This window comes from Falco punctatus (assembly GCF_963210335.1).
Source record: "Falco punctatus genome assembly, chromosome: 6".
NCBI lineage: Eukaryota > Metazoa > Chordata > Aves > Falconiformes > Falconidae > Falco > Falco punctatus.
In genome coordinates, this window is record NC_137585.1 from 74,663,891 (window position 1) to 74,682,378 (window position 18,488).

Here is an 18,488-nt window from a genome sequence, read left to right on the forward strand (position 1 = left end):
TGGCTGGCACAGGCTCTCTCACAGCTGGCTAGTGCCAGACCCTCGCTGCTGCTCAAGCCTGCATTGCTGATTTTTGTGCACACACCAGCCTAGAGCTGTGTGGGTCTGGAGAGCAAGGCTGGAGGAGGGGAATTACAGGTCACCTCGGGTTAGGTTGTATATACCGGAATGAAAATTCATCGAATTTTTTATGGATAAGCGGCCATGGTGTCACTGAATTGATGGGGATGACTGAAAGGGGTTGTATATGATAATTACAGATATTCTGAATTCTTAGGGAGCCATTAAAAAAAATAGTCGGAAATGATCAATTAAACCATGTACGCAGCTTTTTATTTACGATGGCTATGATCTTCTTGCTATATCCTGGACAGAGTCACCCAAAAAATTTTTCTTACGTCCAGTTTCATGGGAAAAAGCCTCTCTTATATTATCACTAGAGAAAAGAACTAATAGAGCAGATATTCCTAGTATCTGGTTTAAATAATTCAGGTGGTCAGTTAGATCATCTGTGAATGATGAAAGATAAGTTAGTCTAGCATGCACTGAACTATGTATCTTCTACTGGTGCAGAAGAAACCTGAGATACTGTCATATGCCCACGGAGGCATACCACGGTATTAAGGCAAAGTTTCAGGTAGCACCTCAGTAAATATTTGGGGTGAGACTCTCCAGTACAATAGTCCTACTGAAGCTGGTGAAAACCTGGTCCACCAAGGCATTTGAGTTTGCCAAATACATGTCTTATTGTTACAGTCAGGAGTGGGAGCTTGGTGAAAACAAGGGGAGACAGGCTGATGCAAGCAGGGCAACAGAAGAAGGGAGGCAGCTTGTACTAAAAGTTTATAAGCTTGTCTTTTCATAGGGTACAGGTCCTGAGATATTTCCTTTATTTTCCTCAGACACAGGTTGTGTACAGATGCAAATCTAGATGTGAGTCTTACTTATAGATATTTCTAATCAGGAATATTTATAGAACCCAGGGAAACAGGAATCTTTTAAATTTTAATCCCAGCAAATAAAATATCTAAGGCAAATTATTCTTGGCTGAGATGCAATTGATTATACTGTTGAAAAACAAATAATTTACCACATCAGGTTTTGGAAAGTCAATTTGCTGAAAGGTTATGATACAAGATGAGAAAATAGTAATTGGTGAATACTCAGAAATGTTTGTTGAGAAGTTATAACCGCAAAAATTGTGTTAAGGGTAGGAAATAAATTATTTAGAGCTAACATGGTAAGAACAAGAGGGACATTTGTGTTTACAAGTAGCCTTTCACTGAAAAATGAAATACAAGAGTGGGCTCCAGGTGCAGCATCAGCGAGTTACTGAATAGAAAGTTACAGAAAAGCAGTTACAACGTTTAGGACTAGAGAAAATTATAAACCTTTATCCCTGTCATTTTCTCGGAAATGGCAATTATCTTCTTCAGTTTTGAATCTTTTAACGAGCTACACACTATTCAATACCATTTTGTATGTGTGTTCTTTCTTTTCTGACTGGACTTTGCTACTTCATTTTATAAAGGGAAGGAAACTTGATAGAAATACATTAAAACACTGTAAAAAGATATACTTTGCTCATTAAATTCTTAAGTATAACATGCAAACAGAGCATTTTTTAGTTCATCCAAGTGTATCTAATTTTATAACCTCTGGAATCAAATTCAGTCACGGTTATGAGTTTGCCATCATGATTGGTAGCTGTACCTAAACCAGGCATACATTATGCAAGAGATTATTACTGGAAGTATTTAACTCACATCCTATATTTCCAAGCTATCAAAGCAATGGGATTCATTGGAGTGAAATGAAACTGAAACGGAGTATAGGCTTCAAGCCAGGGGGAAGAAAAAAAAAAAAGAAAAAAGCCCTGCATGGCTACAAGCCAGGGCATACTCTGTGGTGCAGTTGTCAGCCTCCTCCCATGGCAGCGGCCAACAAACGTTTTAAATTATGGTCTCTGGGTCTGGGTTTCTAAAGCTTGTGCTGTATAATACCTCGGACACGCAACAGCTCTTCCTTTTCATGCCGTGCACAGCGAGCAGGATGTGGCCTTCGTGAGCTGGTTCTCCCTGAGCTCCCCTTCGTGAGCCGCTGCGTGGCTGTGGTGGGGTTGGTGGTACCAAGCGACAGGTGCTGGCAGCCCCTCAGCATCGTTTTGAGCTCCTCACTGTGTGCTGGCTGGGAATAATAGAAAACTAAGGGCTTAGGTTCATGTCAGGGATTTTCCAGCATGTAAATGGTTTTCAGTGTACTGCAAAAAAGCAAAATAAAGGAAAGTTGAATTTTATAGAAACCAAGTCAGTCACATGTCTACTGGATTGGATTTGAACCACTAAATAGTGGAGTATTGTTACTGCCTGTAAAAACAGTTTATTTCTGCCTCTTTTTCTATGAACTTATTGACAGTGTCACTAAGTTTCTTTTTTCCCTCCAGAGTAAATCAAATGATAACATTTTCTGCCTGTTATTTCTGCCTTTTGGAAGACGTAGTCCTGTTGTTATTACTCATGTTAGTCTATAATACAAGATCTAATTCAGTGCTGCTAAATCAAGGCTGGTTTACATACTTGCGACTCACTATAGATTCTTGCAGAAAGTCTTATGGCCCCATACTAGCAGTCAAGATGTTGTTATGCTTGTAATTTAAAAGGATCTGGCTGCTGAAAAGCTCAGGTACTACAGATACCTGGAAAACACATTTGGAGTGAAGTATGCTTTTGACAAGCATCAGGTAAAACAACAGAGCTTTTTAGGGATGAAAAGCAGAAGAATGACAATTGGAAGGATGAATTAAAAAGATTCTATTTGCTTTTCAGGATTCTCAAACTACTTTATTTTTTACACTTGCCAGGATGTAAAATTCATTGCTTTACCAGATTCTAAAAAAAAAGGCTGCTTGTGCCCTAAGATTTGAAAAACGTTGGGTCAGAAAACAGAATGACTCAAAGAAGAATATTTGGTAATAGTACATGTGCTGTCTGTAGTTCATCTGACTGCTCTTTAAACTAGCTTTGCTAATGTTGCAGTATATACTCAGATATTAAGAAAAAAATAATGTTTCCCTTTTGCTTGGAAGCTGGTAAGTTTTTTTCCTCTGCACTGTGTACAGGTTTTATTTCTGTTGCAAACTTTTGCTTTTGAATCTGTATGTAACAAATAGAAGGCTATAGGTATCTCTTCTTGTAAATATATATATTTTATGCTCTAGTTTGGAATATGCAATTTGCAAAAAATATCAGGTTACTCTTTTTATTAAGTGCTTAGGAGGTTTTAGTGCATTCATTAACACATGGTGAAGTAAATGGCTGTGCTCGAAGCAAAAAGCTGTAAATAAAAAATGCACTTTGAGGGGTCAGAAATCTGTGTAGGTTCCTAAACTTACTTATGTCGTAAGTTGAATGATTCAGGTTTTTGTCAGCGGGCAGGCTACAGCTGTTGTTCTCGAGCTGGCATTTTCTGAGGCTGCCAGAAAGCATCTGCATCACTGGGCATGTCCTGTATATCAGAGTGAGGAGAGCAAGAGCTGCAGGACCTTTACTCTCTGCAGCCAGTCAGAAAGGACAGCTGATCCTGATCAGGAGCAGAGCATCTCTCTGCAGCCTCCTCTAGCCCTCTAGCCCTCACCTCCTCTGAAATCTCATAAGAAATTGGCAGGAGTGAGGACGTTCTGGTCTGCAAACAGAGCCCATTGCTAGAAACAATGTTAGTGGTACCAAAGTAGTAGACTAAGTGGCTCAGCTGGGATCCTGGAAGACTGGAGATCTGCATGGAAGTTCTCAGCCTCTGGGAACTGGGTACACAGGTATTTCTTTGTGTCTGTTATGAGTTGGGTTTTTTTTTTTTTCTTCTTTTGATTATGAGAGTCTGCTGTGGTTTTGCCTTTAGCTAAACATGAGAATAATTATTTATGAGCTTCTTAAAAACCTGGAACAAAAGGTTTTGAAGTTATTGACAGAAAGCAGCAATAATAAGATTATGGACTTGTAATTGGCAGATTGATAGGAATAGCTGTAAGGAGAAATGTTTTAATTTACAGCTATTTATGCTCTGCGGTGATTTTCAAATAATTAGGTAGGGATGTTATTTGTGCCTTTTTACAGGAAAATCTTTATGCAGTCTGTCAATAAGGCTTCTTGCAAAGGTTTCAATAGCAAAAGCCGTTTGAAAAAATGTTTTAAGTTCGAATGTGTGAAGCAACAAGTTAGGGATCTATCTGCCTGCAATTTTTCTTGCTGAGAATATATGCCCAAACTCAGTGTAGTAATGATTTTCTATATTTTTTCCTTATGTCAGAATTTCAGAGAATGAAGAAATGGAGTTATTTATAGACTTTTTTCCGTAATTATAAAAATGATCCATACTCAAGGTTAAAAGAAATGTAAAAGTTTAAAGAAATGGAGAGGAACTATATCAGGACATTTTTATTAATCATGTTGGATTAGATTGATATTTAATAGTGGAACCTGGGACAATGGGCAGTGGCTAAACAATATTTTAAGATGTTTCATCCTAAACTTGTAATGAAAGTGGCAAATAGAGGATTTTAAACTGTTTTCCCCCCATTTTTGCAGTGTTATGCTAAGGTGTTATATTAATAATGACTCTTTTCAGTAGTAGAAATAAGATGTGTACCCTTGCTTGCTATAGTACCTTTTTCAGATATGAGTACTATTAGAAATAAATAACACAAAAGATTATGTCGTATTTTATGATTTTATGATCATTAAGTACAGCTACATTTCATTCTGGTTACACTTGGACTGAAAACACCGAATGTTTCAAAGACATTTTGAACCAAGATTTTTTGTTTTAATAAGCATGTGGGAAATCGGTACAAGGTCATGGGGAACATAATATGTAATAATGTGTTATTTGGATATATGTGTAGGTATAATAACGACATGTTCCAGTTTTGTACAGAAAAAAATTGATCCTACTGACTATAATCCTGTATGTATTTTCTGAACTGTACAGATTTGGCCACTTAGTTGTCATTAACTGTTTTTAACCTTGACAGTTACCAATATTAAATAACATTATACCTACTGCATGCCTTAACCAGAAAGCTCTTTGTGCTTCTGTCATCCATTGTGACAGAAACATGAAGGAAAATGAGCCACTGAGACTTTACAAGTGATTCATTGCTTCCGTCAAAGCAATATATTTTAAAATCATGCTTTCATTTGTCTTTTCCTTGACAGGAGGCATTGTTGATAAGGACCTTCGTCACTACCTCAATTTACGGTTCCAGAAGGGTTCGGTAGACCATGAGCTCCAGCAGATCATAAGAGACAATCTCTACCTCCGCACAGTGCCATGTGAGTAGGGTGGGGATGAACAAACCTATTTTCTTAGTGGCAACAGATTATTTGAATTAATGCTGCTGAGGTCATTTGTAATGTGTGAAGAGGTGGACTCTAGATGAAGCAGTCCTCCTGTAAATAGGTCTGTGGCTTGGTTCATGTGTTCTGCGTTGTTGCTGAGAAAACAAACTGTGTAATGCTGAATTAATTTCTGAAAATGCATGGTGTTTCTGAAGTTGCAGTCTTACAAGCTGTGGCTCTAGAGTAATAATATTTTTAATTCTGCAGTTTCAGAAAGCACACATTTGAAGGAAAAGAAACCCTGAGGTTTATGGGCTGGTTAAATTGATATCAGACAGAGAGTTTGATCTGCCTTGTGTTTAACAGTTTTATACCTTACATAATAATACTTTGGGGTTTAGAATACAGTAGGGCAACAGAGGAAACATGTAAACTAGGAAATTTTGTTGTTTAGGTCCAGCAGGCATGGCAATCAAAGTTCATATTATCTTGCACACATGTTCTTTTGTTGTTACATAAGTCAATGGTGTCTGTTTCTGAAATGTTCTGAAACTTCTAAAATAATTTTTATAGCTATTGACATTAGCCACCTATTTCTGCAGTAGACGTGGAATTAAGCAGAGTAACGTAAGCCTTGTCTGACTGTCAGGGCTGTGTCTTTCACGGCAGATCTACTTGGTTGACAGACAATATATAATTTAAAGTGGGTAAGTTCCATTATTCTTCCCTTATGAAATAATCACTTGGTAGACAAAAAGTGGACCTTCTAGATTAGGCAAAAAAAGAGTGCACCTTTGAACTTGCAGGCTTGACACTGGAATGATGGGCAGAGGAAGGTACACTGGGTAAATGATTGTGCTACTTACATGATAATGAGTGAAAGCTGTGGTGTTGTGAGTGCTGGTGTACATTTTTTCTTTCATTACTTTAAAGAATGAAGCTTTGAACAGCTCCACCAAAAAAAGATGCTCAGGCATTTCCTTTTTCCTTTGGAAGGTGAAGATAAATAAAGTCTTTAATTTCATAAGTTACATTAATCCCTTGATTAGAAAGGAAGGTGGAGAAAAACATTTTAAAAATATTACCTGTATGCAGAAATCAAAACCATTACGTTTATGTGAGATTTATGATGGATTAGGTTTGTCTGAAAGTGCTGAGAAACAATCACAGCTGAAGTGCAAATGCAAGTGCAAATATGCTTTTGAGATTAAATCCCACTTCTTAGGATGTCTGAGAGAGTCATTAGCATAGGAGTATACTTACTATAGCCCCAGCATACACTTGTTAATGACAGAGATCTAGACCGAAAAGAAGGAAAACCCAACAGTGTTACGACTGCTGCACACATGTAACAGATACTGTTTATTGGCAGTATGGGCATGATGCATATTTTTCAGGTTTGTTTTGTTTTTAATCAAGGCAATAATAAACTGTTTTCATTTGTCAAGTAAAACACAGGACTTAAAGAAGCAAATTTATTGTTCAAAAAGTAGCACCGCAACCATGAAGATCCCAATTTGGAACATATAAACACTGCTTTAACTTATCCATCTTCTGTGTCACTTTACATGGCTAGATTCTTAGGTTGTTATCATATTACATATTGAGCATCTTTAAGTGAGAACCAGATTTTAAAAAATAGCGTAGTGCATATGACAGCAGCTGAATTGCTGGGTAAGCAGGCATATTCTTGGATAAAGTAGAAGGCTCTTCAATAATGGTGGTAGAAAAAAAAGAAAAAAATATAGTGCCTATGTGGTATATTTTCCTTGAAATTTTCTTGAAAATCCTATGAAAGTAGCTCTTCTGAAATGTGGGAATTAATTTATTTAAAATAAAGAAACTAAGAAATGCAGAGAGGGTGATATGTGGTTAGCTAAAGAAGCTTCCATAACCATGTGAATGAAAAGGACACTGTTGCATATATTGCCACCCAGATATCCCCTCAATCGTAACGGCAGTTAATATTTTCTAATGAAATTTTATTCTATCTCCATCATTCATGTTTAGGAGGGAAAATGTTCTCAATATTTTCTTTTTTTCATATAACTTAACTAGTTTTTGAATCGTGAACTTTTCAAGGGTGCTGGTATTCAGTTTCCTACTTTGTATGGTCCTTTTTTTTTAATTTAAGTTCTGTCTGTACGCTAAGAGTAATTGTTGCAATGGTTAGCCATCAAAACACTATACTTTACAACAGGTAGAGAGATTTCTTTAGTATGCAGCAGTAATATTTAACTGACTATAGCCCTTGCCCACAAACTCATATAATGAGTACAGACTAACCATGTGCTTATTACAAATCTTGCAACAGATGCCAAAAGAGCAAAAGCAGCACTCTATTTGCTCAAATTCTTGTGCAGAAAAATATATCGAGAAAGCCAACTGCAGGCAACGTATTTTATTTCCAGTGACAAGGTTGTAACACAATGTCGTGGTTTAACCCCCGCCGGCAACCCAGCCCCAGGCAGCCGCTCGCTCACTGCCCCACAGTGGGATGGGGAGAGGGTTGGAAGAGTAAAAATGGGAAAACTCGTGGGCTGAGATAAAGACAGTTTAATAGGTAAAGCAAAAGCTGCACACAGACAAAGCAAAGCAAGGAATTCATTCACCCCTGCCCATGGGCAGGTGGGTGTTGAGCCACCTCCAGGGGAGCAGGGCTTCATCACATGTAACAGTTACTCAGGAAGACAAACGCCATAATGCTGAATGCGCCCCCCTCCTCCTCCTTTCCCCAGTTAATACACTGAGCATGATGTGCTATGGTATGGAACATCCCTTTGGCTGGTTCGGGCAGCTGTCCTGGCTGTGTCCCCTTCCAGTGTCCCGTGCCCCCCCAGCCCTCTCGCTGGCCGGGCCCCAGAAACTGAAAAGTCCTTGGCTTGGTACAGACACCACCCAGCAACAACCAAACCATCCGTGTGCCACCAACGGTGTCCTCACACCACATCCAAAGCACCAGCTGCACCAGCTGCTAAGGAGGAAATTAACTCCATCCCAGCCAAAACCAGGACACATAAAGAGGAAAAGAATCTGAAAACTTGGTGGCAAACTTTTCTCTTTAAAAATGCACCTACAATTTTTCCTCAGTTATAGAAGTATAATTGCAAGTGAAACTAAGAGAACCTTTATAAAAAAGTCTTTGACCTTGAGTTTTACTGTTCTTTGCGTGTTGTTCAGGCTGACAGCACTGGCCCTAGCAGCACAGTGGGCATAGCTACTGGTTTCTCAGCCTTCTCGGTTAGACTAAGACATCTTTCACTTACATTAAATGAGTGAGTATCCTCTGTGAAACTAGGAAGCAGAGAACTAAATTCACACCTGTTTCAAATCAGGATAAGCCAAATGTAGTTAGGACAGGGAAACCAGTGCTTTACTGGATAAGAATTTGGATTGTACTTGATACCAGTGTACGTCCCTGTGTGCAACAAAGAATGGATGAGCCAAAAACACATGAAATGAGGATAATGGATCAATTCTGCCCTTGGAAATTGTGGCCAGTGTGGATGGGATGAATCAGTTGGGTTTTTGATCCTTACATTTCTCTATTTTTACTAATGCAGTGCCACTTTCTACCAAATTAGAAATGACCATGTAACCCTAAAAGTCAAATGCTACCTTCCATAAGCGGTTGCAGTTCTTGGTGCCATATGAAATTGATTTTCCTTGTGTTGTCAATAGAAATTACACGCATATATCCCAGGGCTGAATGTGCGATTGTATTTGGAGCAGTCGGGATGCAACCGTTAACTAGCTCTGTCCCTAGAGCTGTGTGCCAGCAGTAATGAAACTGATACATAAACAAGAAAATGAAGAAAAAGTTCAGTTAATTTGAAACTGAGTTAGAAAAGCAATAAAGCTTCCAGCAGACAAGGTCAAGAAAATGGAAGTTTTTTGAAGATACAGTATATAATATAATATAGATAGAAATAATATAAAAGAAAATGTGCACTTAAGAAGGAAGGCTGGACAGTGGTTTTCTGTCAGGGCACAGCTCTTGCTTTAAAGCAAGCAGGAGGACTGGACTTCAAGTGTTGGGAAACAAAAAAGTAACACAGATGAGAAATATGCTGAGCATCTCAGGGGAAAATGAAAAATTACAAAAGAGGGAAAGAAAGGTGCAGAGTTTTCCAGGTTCAGAAGACCTGACTGAAGTTTGTCTCATGCATTTTCTTCCCTGTTTTCTGTTGTGTGGGTTTTTAGCATAGTTTGCGCACCTTAAAACTTATTCCTGAAGTTATCTAGGAGCACTGACCATTGAAGTTCTCCAACAGTACAGAAATATAGCCATAAGAAGTGGCAGTTGTTAAACACAGGTAAGCAGTATCTGACACCCTCTGCCCAAGTCCAGGGATCTGGAGAAGGGCCAAGAAACGTATGTAAGACTCTGAATGCCAGAGGCAGACAGCAACTTAGTCATGCTGCACCTTCTACTTGGTAATGCTCTTGGCGAACTGCAGTTGCCATGTGGACAACCAGCTTTCCATTCTTCACTGACGTGAGGAGGGATAGCAATAACTTTGTGTCATTGCAGGAATAAAGCTTTAGGGGAGTACATGACAGGAAAGCAGTTTTGGTAGTGACAGTCATGGTCAGACCTGTCTCCTTTGATACGTCCTTCCAAGCAATTGCAAATTACATTTCTTTAAGAGCTGGCAAAATAGTGGAGCTGTGGTTGAAAATAGAGTCTGCATGCTTCCTTTGAGACCAGGAATATGAAATGATAGTGGAAGACATTGACTTCTTACAGTGCTGTTTAATCACAATGACAAGCTGATTCAGAAAAGTAAAACATCATCTATTAATCTGAAGAGATCCTCTGGGATATAACCTCAGATTGACAGTAGCTGAGGCGAATGACTCTATTCCACTACACCGATTTACTCCAGTGGAGGATGTAGCCCTGAAATGCATCCTCCACAGTGATAATGTGAAAGAATTAAAAAAAAAGGGGGTAGAAAAGTTATGGGGATGAGGAAGTTTCTTTCTTAGCCTTTGTGTTCAGATAAAAATAACGGTGAAAGAATGGAGAGAACTGGGTGTGTGGCTGAGGCTTACTGCAGTGGATAATGTAGTATTACTATTAACACAGAAGTCTTGGAGGAGGGATGGTTTATTGAAGACATTTGTCAGCAATGCAGGAAAAAAAGGTTCTGTTTGTGACTCAGCCTGTGCTATACGTGAGTGACCACAGGCAAGAAATGCAGTCATTCTGTGCTGCAGTTCCCCACATACCAAATAGTGATAATAATTACTTCTTTTACTTAGTTTGTCTATTGACGTTATGATTCCTCTGTGTTAGGTGAATATAGTTAATGCACTGAACTGGAAATATGAAACTTTTGAACACTTAATATCCTTCCTTTCTGCTGTGACTTCTTATTTTTATTCATCTTCCATGAATAATTAGACTCTGGGGTCATTCAGAGTGGCTTTAAGAGCCTCATTTTCAAATATGATTTTGTTCTATTTTAGTATAATCAGATCTATGTATAAACAAATTTAACCTACATGCTGCACTATTGTCTGTGTGCTGTTGAAGTGTTCTATGTTACAGCATGCTTCTTTTTATTGTCTGGTTCTCTTGCCAGAAGAGAAAGTATATGCAGTGGTTATTATTTTTTTTCTGGGCTTTTGTTTGTCATGTATGGCAAAGCTAGTTCCATACCATAGTGAGATAATGAAGTTGATAAAATGTGTTTCTACTTGAAGTATAAAGTGTGGCAGGGTGGCGAGGCACTTAGAGAATTCACTCCACACTTTCAGTCCTGGAGAAATTTCCATCTACAAAAGGAGCAAGGTCTTTCCCTCTGGCAGAGAAATGTATTATATTAGGGAACCACAGTCATTCATGGTCATCTTCATGGGTACTAATCAGAAGTAAGAAACTTCTGGATGCGTGTATTGTGGTTTGATGAAGCTTTCCTCCCTGGGTTTAGAGCTAGTAGGTGTATCATAGCTTGTGTTAGTTCTAATACCTTTCATATTGGTCACTATAACAAGAGAGTGACAATGATGAGTAAATACTGAAGGATATCACAGTTACATACCCAGATTTTCATCTCAGGTTTCTGAGTTTCAAGCTGAGGAAAGACTTGCAGAAGTGGGCAATAACTGTGTATTGGTGAGGGTGCACCCAACTCTCTGTGTGTGTAGTTCTGCCACTCTGAATAAGGATGCAAGATATATTTGACTGATCTATAAGTGGACAAATATGAGGCCTTTCAAGTTTTGTTTGTAAAATACTTCCTTCCTCCTCTAAAAAGTATATAGCCAAGAGCATTCAAAGGGAAATGTGTGAAACAGACTTGCCAGTGGTTTCATATATTTTTCTTATAAGTTTCTTCAGTGTCAAAAGTTTCTTTAAAGGGTGGAAATTCAGCGCACAGTGTTGTTCTTAAAATAAAGCAAATCAGGAAGTCCAGATACTGTCAGTTAAAAGATCTGCCAGTTTGACATCATATGGTACTAATGTTAGGATAAAACAACCTGTGCTTAGCACACCATACTGTCAAGAAATGTCTACATCACTGGAAATAACAGTACCTAACTTTAATGACTACTTTATTCTTTCAGACAGTCTTAGTTATTGCTTAGACTTGTCTTTGACGGCTCAGAATAGAACAATGCAGAGCTCTGGGGAAATGTTCTTGTTGTGTATCTAACGGAGCACACCTTCAAGATGTATTTAAAATGGAAACATTGGCATGCATATTCAGCCTTTTTTGTACCTCAAGCAAAATTAAACAAAATCAGGTAATTACATGAGATGAGGGCCCTGCTGTGCTATATGCAGCACATCCACGTGTACCAGAAGATGATGATGAGGTCACTGCTTCAAATAACTGACAGCCTAAATAAGAGGCAAAGAACAGTTGACAAATAAACCCACTGCACAGGCAGTGCCTGGGTTGACTTGCATGAGGTGTAGTGATTCACCCGGTGCCCACAGACCTTGGTTTCTTCTTCACTACATTTAGGATTCCTAATTACCTCCTAGAAGTGTACACCGTACACTGACCTGTTTCTCTGCAGACACGGGGAATGTCTGGTTAAAAGAGATTGGCTTATGTGTCTTTGTATTGACTTTTCTGTTGTGGTTTTATGGGGCTTTTTATCTGTTTCAGAGCAAGGTGGTAAAGGTTACAGTTGGTACTGTGCTGTCCCTCAGTCAGGGGCAAAAAGTATTGCTGAGGGTCAGAGCGTGTGTGGGCTGCGGGCACTGCACTGCCATCGGTGGGAAGCAGCGGATGAAAAGAAAACCAAAGAAAAAAACAGGTTTGGGGTATTTATTTATTTATCAACGTGAATTATGATATTTAATTAAGATCTAGGATAAACGGATGCCTGAACTATAAATAGCAATGCTCCTAGAAAATACAGTACTGTTAGTCCTGAGAGAGAAAACATTTAATTTCTGTCACCTTTTCTCAGAAATTTCTCAGCTCTACATACTGAGGACATCAACTCTCAGCTATTCTGTGACTAATATATCTGGTTTAAATACTTTAAAATAAAAGGTATCCAAAGAAAATAAATACCGTTCAAGGCAAAGGGGAGATGGAATGTGTCTGATGTGGTGTAATTGCAGTATGAAGTGAGAAGACATAACAAAACAAAGAGCAGGAGTTGTGTGCCACTTAAGATATTACAGCTTGAGTGTCCCATAAAAGGTTGTATGAAGGCATTAGGATATCTTCATTGGCTATACAGTTAGAACAGCTTGTGTTTCTCTGAGATTCTTGCACCCAAATCACATCTGTAAGAAACTGAGACTGCTAATTCTGTCCCCAACTCCCATTCTTCCCACTCTTTCATTCCCTCCTTTCTGCTCCCTTAAACACTGTGCTTTTCTCTCCCATTTTCAAAATCAAATCATCCAAAATCAGTAAATCAGTAATTTTTTTTAATATATATATATATATACACTGCAGCACCAATGTAAGTTATTCTATAACAGGTAATCTGATGCGCTGCCAGAGGGAACATTGATACAATACCACTAAAGTCACCAGAAGTTTTGAAGTTTTTACGGGGGGGGGGGGGGGGGGGCGGTGGCTGGGAGATAAGGCAGGAAAAAGTTACGGCATTGCAAATTTGACCTTTTTAAAGCAGTTTTTCTACAAAAGTATATCACATGTCTCAAGTTAACTGGCATGTGATATAAAAAATAATGGCTGGTAAGAAGCTTCGGTTGCTAATCATATCTATCTGTAATTATTTATGTGTGATATAACACATGCATAATGCCAGATGAGAAGTTCGGTTGTGATATTAGTGATAATTGCCCCCAAGAATCGATCCATTTTCTTTAAACTTTGAGGAGGCTTTCTAGTATTGCAAAATGAGTTCTCTAATTCACATAACTAAAGGATAGTGGCAGTTGTAAATGAATTTTGATGATAGCACTATTCTTATTGATTACTTGAGAACTAGCAGGAAACTGGAGGGTCAGTAGCATAAATCTGATAAAGTACCTTGTCTCTGCAGAACAAGAACAGCAAATAATAGAGGAGGCCACAATTACCTTATTTTACAGGTACAAGTCATAGCTCTGGACTCGCATAAAGCAGCTATAAGTCTGGGTAGGGACTAGATCACCCTATGACAGTAGGCTTTTCCAGCCTCAAGGTCTTAAATGACCTTAGATTGACCTTTTTCCTGAAATAACAAAATTGTCTTTGAAATTATGATACTTACAGATATGATTAACAGAAGGTCCAGCATTATTGAATGTAAGTATTCCTATGATTTCCAAACCATTTTTTATTTACTACATGATCTTTCTGAACTGTCTTCTTGATATTAAAAGATTTTAAAATATATCCTGTAGATAAATTTAGCTTCTATCTGCAGTCAAATAGGTCAAAAAATTAATTTTTTTTTTTTTTCTTGAGGGAAGCTGAGGTACTTTACATAAAGGCAGAAGCTCATGCCAGATTGTACAAGTTTTGTGATAAAGCATGGATAATGCAATTCACCTGGGAACATTAGAACTGCTTAGACTGAAGTTGCCTCAAAAAGCTTCTTCATTTTGGAACTTTTCATGCCTTTGGATGACCTTTGCATTTATTGCCTTTCTTAGTATCATGTAAAGCTTTTTTTTTTTTTTTCCCTTGATCCTCATTGTCTTCTCTCGGTCTCATTCTGTAGAAGACAAACTGTCAGACAAACAGGTAATCTTTACTTGGTGACTTTCATCTGAAGAACAATGGGACAGTGAACATGGAGCACCAACAGCTGATCCTAGAAATTCAGAACAATAGCAACAAAACTAAAAGAACAGGACTAGAAGAACAGAAGTTAAGTAAAACAGTCAATATTCAGAACTGGGTCACCAAATTAAGCTACTAAATCCATATTTGCATCATTGAATAAAAAGGTCCAGCATGAATTTTGGCAGGGTGTTCTTTTGTTTTTCTCTTCTGGGGCTTTCATCTACAATCACACAAAAGAAAATCAGCGATAGTGAGGATGGGCTTCCTGGTGAATAGATCATCCGGTGCATAATGAGCAATGCATGTGGATTGTTAAGCAGTTGGCCAAGTTTGGGTTCACCAAATGACCAGCTTGCTCACATCTGTGTCTCTGAAGTGTGCCTGCCATTCAGTAGCCTCCTTACACCGACTGGAGCCCAGGTCTTTGCTGATTTGTTTGGACTCCATGCTGTATGCCACAATTACACAACTGAGGCTACTGTAAAGGTTTTTTCAGGCTTTGAGATTTTTGTCATGTCCCTACCTTTAGAGAACAAGGTACCCCTTGTTCATATCTTCTGTGTCTTATGAAAAAAGAATTTCAAAACTTCTGTGCATGTTAGACCAAGGTCAAAGGACTAGTGCCTCTGGTGGCACCGTGGTTTTAGATTCAAAAGTAGCCTGGCTATAATACATAATTTTGAGGAAAAAAGTAAAATAGAGAATGAAGATTAAAGATGTGCTTTTTAACATCTGATAGTGAATAAAACTTTGGTTTCACCACTTAGGGGTGAGATTAAATTATAATTTACTGGTGGAAAACTGTTTTGAGGACAACTCTTTTCTGCAAGTCCTTTCCTTTTTATTTCCCTTCATCTTGTGGGTACTGCTGCCCTGTTTATGTCCCATGACAGTTTGTCACAACTTTATAATACTCCTGTATCTCGAGGTTTTGATTCTACCCAATGAACTTTTCTTTTCCCAATTTATTACTGTTATTAAAACATCAACCTCTTGACTAGCTATCAATCTAATATGGATTATTCCAATCATTCTGTCAAATTTATTTCAATTATTCTGAATAGGCAAATGTTATTACTGTGGAGACAGCAGAAATATATTTTGGTTTAAAAAAATAGTTATAATAATGCAGAAGTTCCAGATTGTATTTCAAATGAAAGCAGTGATCTGGATTTAAATGCAGAACACTGTTGTAATTTCAGTTTTAAAATTCTTGGGTTTGAATTTTAAAAGGTTGGCATGGACCACATATAAAAGGGCCTGGGAGACAACAACATGCTTCCCAGTTAAGAGATTAGTATCAGATTTCGTAGTAATAAATTATATGTGCCATTATTTTATCAATGTATTTCCTTTGTATCTCTGTTGAAAATAATCAGTAATACATGCGACGTGTTGCTAAGATACTTTCGCATTGTTCACAAGACGGGTGGATCGTTTTCTAAGTAGGCAAGAATGAAATTCGCTGCAGGCTGCTGATGGTGCAGGCACTACGTGCGTTCTAGTGGTCTTTAGCTAATGACAGAACGCACACCACCACTCATTTCAAGTCATTTGTATTTTCTGATCACCATTTTTGGTTTTGACAGACTAATAAGCTTTCTTTTTCAACTCATCTTGATACGATGTGAGTTCTTCAACTTGTATTGGTACCGACTTGACTGGATGCTTGACCTGTCATTCTGTTTGGCATTTGTTAATCTTAAAGAAAAATAGAAATGTTGGGGTTCCCCCAGGCTCCCACAAGCTTTAAATTGAAAATACACTAGCCTTTCTTGCAAAAATAGAATTTTTTAATTTTTTTTATTCTCTGATGAATTTGTGGAGCACTTTGTGGAAAGTTTGATCACAGGTGTGTCAGGAGTCATGCAGTAAAGCTCTGTCCTGCTATAATTCCCTCATTTCACAGAAAAATTCAATTGGCAAATACATGGTGCACTCCTTCTTGAAAAGCTCTTAGAATCCGGAGAATAGCCAGTCATCCTGTGACCTAGAATTTTTGGAACGTGTAAACTATGGTAGCATTCAAAATGGTGATTTGGCAAGATTTCCTTTCAGAAGCTGTTTTTACATAAGATTTCCTGGTAGAAGTAGCAGCAGCAGCATCTGTTAAAAAAAAGAAAAAAAGAATCTTGTTAGTTTGGAGATGTTCTGCATTGTCTTACACTAACAAGTTGAGTGATTCTGAGCCTCTGCAGGTTCTGTTTGCTTGTGGCGTTATCAGCACTACCTACATTTGCTGACGGGGCTTGCGTTGCTGGTGTAGCAGCTCTTTTCCCTCCACATGCATGAAGAGCTGGGCTACTACCTTTTCATTCTACTTATGCAAAACCTCCCTGTAGCTGTTCTGTTCTGTGCAGTCTCATATAATAAAAAGGCTTTCCCTTTTTTGCCCTGCCGGAGGGAGCAATTGGGAAAAAGAGGATATTGGGAACGCATCTCTGTACAGTGCTATTACACAGTTGTTGACATTTTCAGTTAATAGTTGCAATATACACAAGTTAGCACAACTTGGTGCAAAGCCCCTCAGTCATTGTGCTGCTTCTCCTGGTTGCTCTGTGCTTTGCTCAACTGCACTCATGAGGCCCAGCTAACTGCATACTCTTTCTATTCTTCATGTCTGAATAGAAACTATGTGCGAAAGATGGCAAAATCATTCCATGTGCATGAGTGCAGGTAATCTAAAGCATCATGGGCAGACTGAGGCTCTTCCAGTTGTTTTACAGCTTTTTGCAAGGAATTAATCTTGCACTAATAGAAATACTTGGTTATACCATATCTGTGGAGTGCACATTTTATCATTCATCATTAAGCCCATGTACCTATATATTGCCAACATCAGTACCTGGCCATTCTTATTTTCTTATGAATACCTCTGATATAAGAAGCGTAAAGCAGAAGATAATACTCTGCATGTTAATTCCATCTTGTACTGTTATCTAATCAGAATAACATAGAATAATATGGGTTGCAATTGCATTTTTCAGATGAAAATTAAAAAAAAAAATTGAAGTAGAGGCAACAAAGAGAATCTTCAATTAAAGAAGATGATGCTAATACAGTACTAAAATTTGGGAGGTGCTAGGGTATATTAAAAATAGGTTAAAAGCATTCAGATTCTTCAATTGTGTCTGAATTGGCCTATCACATGCACTTAGTGGCCAACACTACCAGAATCCTGCTGTGAAGAAGCTGGTATTGTTGCAGCTAAAACAACATCTTGGTAGTATATACAGCTTACAGTTCAATGTTTCCATGTGTCTGAACAGAATGAAATAAGGATGTATTTGATTGTACGTCAAAAACTGCCATAGTTGCCTGAAGCCATCATTCTTATTCATACTCCAGTTACTTTATATTTCCATAGAAATGTAACGGACCTCTGGGTTAGAACCACAGACAGATACAGGTAGGTTTAGGTAGGCTTGTGGGTCTTGTCTGTATCTGTGGTCATCAAAATCCATGTGCTTTTGTCATCTAGTCTTACAGAGAAATGAAATTCTTAGTTGCTTAAGTTTTCATCAGTACAAGTACTTAAGCACATATAACACTGATCTGCAGAGTCACGTGAATGTCCTAGCTCATGTCAGGATTGATTCTATTAAGGCAAACATTCAGGTCCCCCAAGGAGCATGTTTTCTAAATGTTCATGTAAAATAAAGCAGGAACCGTACAAAGCACAGAAGTAGTAATTAATTTTGTTTGAAAAAAATGCTGGTGGAGGGAAGAGAGAAACACCCTATCTTGTTGACTCAATATTACTAAAACCCTGGCTGACTCCCTGCTCAGCAAGCTGGTGGTTTGGTGTCTGACTCCAAGACTTCAGCAACTAGGCAGGGAAAAGATGCTTATGACTGGAGGTTGAAGGTGTTACATAGGTGAGAGAAGGTGGTTTGCACTAAAGCTAATGCCCAGGTGATAGAACTTTTGTAAGTCT

The 18,488-nt window shown here is 38.3% G+C and overlaps 1 protein-coding gene across 6 annotated transcripts in view; it reads left to right on the plus strand.

Annotated features, from left to right (window-relative positions):
* MAGI2 (membrane associated guanylate kinase, WW and PDZ domain containing 2) overlaps positions 1-18,488 on the plus strand; it is a 761,916-nt gene that overhangs the window by 226,263 nt on the left and 517,165 nt on the right. For all 6 annotated transcript variants that reach the window (XM_080391914.1, XM_080391915.1, XM_080391910.1 and 3 more), the window contains exon 2: positions 5,211-5,327. In XM_080391914.1, coding sequence (XP_080248040.1) covers positions 5,211-5,327 — 117 coding nt within the window. The remainder of the gene's footprint in view (positions 1-5,210; positions 5,328-18,488) is intronic.